Below are 4,382 nucleotides of genomic sequence, written 5' to 3'. Positions count from 1 at the left end.
CCCCATGGCTGCCCCCCCCCCCCCCCCCCCGGGGCCCTTCCCTCCTGCTGGCAGCTCGGGGTCTGGCCGTCCTGTGGTCCCTGTGGCCATTGTCCCCCCACCGGCGCTGCACCAGCAGCGGGGACACCGTTCCTCCGTCCCTGCCCGGCCGGCGAGTGCCCTCCCAGCGGCACCAAGTTCCCCCCGGAGCCGCTCTCTGGGGGCAGCCATGGCTGCTGAGCACCCCCACCCTCAGCGTAGGGCCTGCACCCCCTGTGGCACGGGAGCTGGGAGATGGCTGCCTCGCCACCCGCCTGCTCCGAGCGGTGTTTCGGTAGAACCAGGAGCAGGCGGGCGGGAGGGACCAGCTCCCAATGGTGCCCGAGCACCCCCGTGACCCACCTGCCGCCGACTCGGGGAGCATGGAATGGCACTCCCCCCCCTCTCCGTGCCATGGCGGCCGGGCAAGGGGGGCTGTGGGGTCCATCTGGTGACCCGGAGCGTCTCTCCACAGGGCTCCTGCCGACGGGACTCTCCGGCCGGCCGCTCGCCGTGGGGGGCTGTGAGCGGTGCCGGTGGGAGCACCCCTCTCCCCACAGGGCTCCCCTCCCGGCCGTCCCCACCATGCCCCAAGCCTCGGAGCACCGCGTCGGCCGGGCCAGGGACCACGCCGTCGTCACCTCCCAACCCAAGGCCGCCGCCAAGCTGCCCAGCGGGCACCGGGCCCTGAGCCAGGAGCGCCATGCGGCCGCCCTGGCCTCCGCCGCCGCCAACGGCCTCTCCCCGGCCCCCAAACTTCGCCTCCTGCCGCCCCGGCCCAGCACGATGGACGACCGCGGCAAAAAGCTGGAGCTGGAGCGGGGTCGGGCCTCGAAACGGGGGGAGGCTCTGCGTGTCTCGGCGTGCCGGCGGGGGCCCCTGAAGGCAGACCACGCCGTGCGGGTGCCCGGTTCTCCGCAGGCCGGCGCCGTGCCGGGCAGTGCCTCCTTCTCCCTGCCTACCGGGGCCTCGCTGGCCGAACGCCGGCGCAGCAACCTGGCCCGCTCCAAATCCATCAGCATCGGGGACCTGAGCCAGGGCGGTGGCGGTGGTGGCCGTGCCGAGGACGTGGCGGCCGTGCTGAGCCGGCTGGTGCTGAGGGACTGCGGCCACCAGCTGAGCGCCGGCTCGCTGGCTCTCAGGAGGAGCTCCTCTCTCCGGAGGGTCAACGTCTCCCCGGGGCTGGACGGGAAGGCGGCCGCCCCGCTGCTCTCCGTCCGGCCCGAGGGCTGCCCCAGGACTCGCACTGTCCCCGACCCCCCCTACGCCCACAGCCCCGACGTCCCGGCGCCCGGCAGCCCCCCCCTGGGCAGAGCCCTGGCACCCGGCAGGACCGAGGAGAAGGCGGCAGCTGTAAGAGCTCCGGGATTTGTCCCCGCCGCGGGGCAGCAGCTCCCTTCCCAGGGCGGGACAGGGGGTGCTGATCTCACCTCTCCCCACTCCGTTTCTCCTGGGGGGACCCCCGCTGCTCAAGGCTGGCGTCCCCTCGGCTCCGGGGGTGCTGGGGGCTGGCCTTCTCCCCACTGAGCAGCCGGACCCTGTCCTCCACTCGCCCTGGGCCACGTGTGGGGATTAGGTTGCCCTGAAATCCCTGCGCCGGTGGGGGACGGGGGACTCGGCTTGACCCCTGTGCTGTGTCCCCCGAGGGTGACTTGGGGGTCCCCGGCCCCGCCGAGCCACCCCGCTCCCTGCACTGCTCTCCCGCACCCCAGCGGTGCGTTGCAGGGCCCATGGGGGTGTGTTTGCCTCCGCTCCCCGTTCTCCGGGTGCCCGCTGTCCCCGGGGTGGCTCTCCTGCTAATTAATCCCCCTGAGATGAGCCTCCAGCAAGGCCCAGAATAGCCAGGGGAAATCGGATCAGCTAATGAGCTGTGGCTTAGAGAGGCGAAGGGAGCCCGGCAACGCTGGAGCGGTAGCGGGGTGCCGGTGGCCGGGCGGTGCCGGAGCGGTGCCAGAGCCATGCCGGGGCTGCAGGGAGCCACGCTGGTGGAGCTGCCGCGCAAGCTGCACCGCAGCCTCCTCACCAAGCGGGAGCTGCAGGGCCGCGGCGCCGACATCTCCGAGTCGGTGGTTCACACGGCCGTCATGGGGCTGCTGCTCGTCAGCGGCGAGGTGAAGCCTCCGGGGTGGGGACACCCCTCGGTCAGTCTGTCCGTCCGTCTGTAGGGAGCCGGGGGGCGGCCGGAGGGGTTTGAAGCCCAGGGAGGGCTCTGACTCCTGTCCCTTTGTGTCCCCGCAGACCCATCACACCCTGCTGCTGGGCTCGGGCCACGTCGGCCTCAGGAACCTGGGCAATACGGTAAGTGCCTGCGTCCCCCGTGTCCCCGTGTCCCTCCTGTCCCTCTGTCCTGGGGTGTGGAAGGGACGCGGGGTCCCCCTGGGCCTGCAGCGGCCATAACGAAGCAGTTCCCTCCTCCTGGGACCGCCGTGTCCCCAGGGATCCCCCAGCCCCTCGGGGGTCCCCGTGGCACAGCTGGGTACGGTCAGGGGTGTGAGGGGATGGTGGGGGACACGCCGAGGCCCGGTGTCCCCCCCCTCATGGTGTCACCGTGTCCCCCTTGCTGTCCCACAGTGCTTCATGAACGCCGTGCTGCAGTGCCTGAGCAGCACCAAGCCCCTGCGGGACTACTGCCTGCGCCGGGACTTCCAGCAGGAGCAGCCCCCCGGCCCCCGCGCCCCCCAGGAGCTCACAGAAGGTGGGACAGAGCCCCCAGTGGATAATTCCCTCCCCCCCCGCCCCCAGCTCTTACATAAACCCTGGTGCTGACACCCGTCCCGTCCCCCGTCCCCGCAGCCTTCGCCGACGTCATCGCTGCCCTCTGGCACCCCGACTCCTCCGAGGCCGTCAACCCCGGGCGCTTCAAGGCCATCTTTCAGAAATATGTCCCCTCCTTCACTGGATACAGGTGAGGCTTTTTCCCCCCACTGCCACCCCCCCTGCCTCTCCCCCAGCCCCCAGAGGGTGCGACGGGTCCGTCTCCCCGCAGTCAGCAGGACGCCCAGGAGTTCCTCAAGTTCTTCATGGACCGGCTGCACGTGGAGATCAACCGCAAGGGCCGCAGGACCCCCAGCATCCTCTCAGACGCCCGCCGGACCCCCGTGCTGGAGGACCCCGAGACGCTGAGGTGAGGGGGAGAGGGGTCTTTGGGGGGGGTGGGCAGGGTGGGGGGAACCCCAGGGATGCAGCCCCGACCCCCCACCTTTCCCCGCAGCGACGATGAACGCGCCAACCAGATGTGGAAGCGATACCTGGAGAGGGAGGACAGCAAGATCGTGGGTGAGCACTGCCGGGCAGGGGTGACCCCCCCAGACTCCCCAGACCCCTCGGGGTGCCCCCCTCCTCCTGCCCTCACCGTCCCCCTCGTCCCTAGACCTCTTCGTGGGGCAACTGAAGAGCTGCCTCAAGTGCCAGGCGTGTGGTTACCGCTCCACCACCTTTGAGGTCTTCTGCGATCTCTCCCTGCCCATCCCAAAGGTAGGGATGAGGCAGAGCCCCCCCAGATACCCCCTGTGTCCCCCCAGCCGTCCCCCCACCCCCTGCCTGACCCTCTCCCCCTGCAGAAAAGCTTTGCTGGCGGGAAGGTCTCGCTCCACGACTGCTTCAGCCTCTTCACCAAGGAGGAGGAGCTGGACTCGGAGAACGCCCCGGTAAGAGGTTGGGGCTGGGGGGCTGGTTTGGCACCCCTGGCTTGGCACCCCTGGCCCCTTCTCACCATCACCCTCACCGTGCCACCAACAGGTCTGCGACAAGTGCCGGCAGCGGACGCGGAGCACCAAGAAGTTGACCATCCAGCGCTTCCCCCGCATCCTGGTGCTCCGTATCCTTTGGGGAGCGGAGGGTGGGGGGCCAGAGGGGAGGCCTGGGACACCCCCAGAGCCACTGGGGCTCATGGTGAGGGGTGGGGGCGTTCCTGGGGGGACCACCCTTCCCTCCACACGAGGCCACGTTTCCCTTGACGCCGCCCAGACCTCAACCGGTTCTCCACCACCCGCTACTCCATCAAGAAGTGCTCCGTCTTCGTGGACTTCCCCCTGCAGCAGCTCAACCTGCGGGAGTTCGCCAGCGAGAAGGCGGGTGGGTGAGAAATGCCGGGGTGGGAGGGCACGGGGGGGGCACAACATGGTCAGGGGGGGACACCCTGAGCCCTGGGGACATCCCAGAGCCCTGGGGACATGGCTGAGCCCCAGGGACATGGCTGAGCTGGCCCCCCCGCCGCAGGCAGCCCCGTCTACAGCCTCTACGCCCTCTGCAACCACTCGGGCAGCGTCCACTACGGGCACTACACGGCCTTCTGCCGGGACCCCGCCGGCTGGCGCGTCTACAATGACTCCCGGTAGGTGACCCCCCCCATCCCTCACCCCCCC

At 70.6% G+C, this 4,382-nt stretch overlaps 2 protein-coding genes across 2 annotated transcripts in view; both read left to right on the top strand.

Moving 5' to 3' along the window:
- Nucleotides 1-317, top strand: part of UFC1 (ubiquitin-fold modifier conjugating enzyme 1) — a 2,365-nt gene extending 2,048 nt beyond the window's left edge. The window contains exon 4 of the mRNA XM_014961880.1: nucleotides 207-317. Coding sequence (XP_014817366.1) covers nucleotides 207-317 — 111 coding nt within the window. The remainder of the gene's footprint in view (nucleotides 1-206) is intronic.
- Nucleotides 318-582: 265 nt separating this feature from the next.
- Nucleotides 583-4,376, top strand: USP21 (ubiquitin specific peptidase 21). Its single transcript, XM_014961886.1, has 11 exons — nucleotides 583-1,371; nucleotides 2,257-2,316; nucleotides 2,590-2,713; nucleotides 2,812-2,923; nucleotides 3,005-3,142; nucleotides 3,230-3,294; nucleotides 3,389-3,492; nucleotides 3,579-3,665; nucleotides 3,757-3,835; nucleotides 3,985-4,092; nucleotides 4,237-4,376. The coding sequence occupies exons 1-11, from the start codon at nucleotides 604-606 to the stop codon at nucleotides 4,353-4,355; spliced, it is 1,764 nt and encodes a 587-aa protein (XP_014817372.1). The 5' UTR covers nucleotides 583-603; the 3' UTR covers nucleotides 4,356-4,376.
- The last annotated feature ends 6 nt before the right edge of the window (nucleotides 4,377-4,382 follow it).

Source organism: Calidris pugnax, unplaced genomic scaffold, assembly GCF_001431845.1.
Source record: "Calidris pugnax isolate Ruff unplaced genomic scaffold, ASM143184v1 scaffold1007, whole genome shotgun sequence".
NCBI lineage: Eukaryota > Metazoa > Chordata > Aves > Charadriiformes > Scolopacidae > Calidris > Calidris pugnax.
Note: the sequence above shows the minus strand (reverse complement) of the source record. Positions and strands in the feature narration are given on the sequence as shown.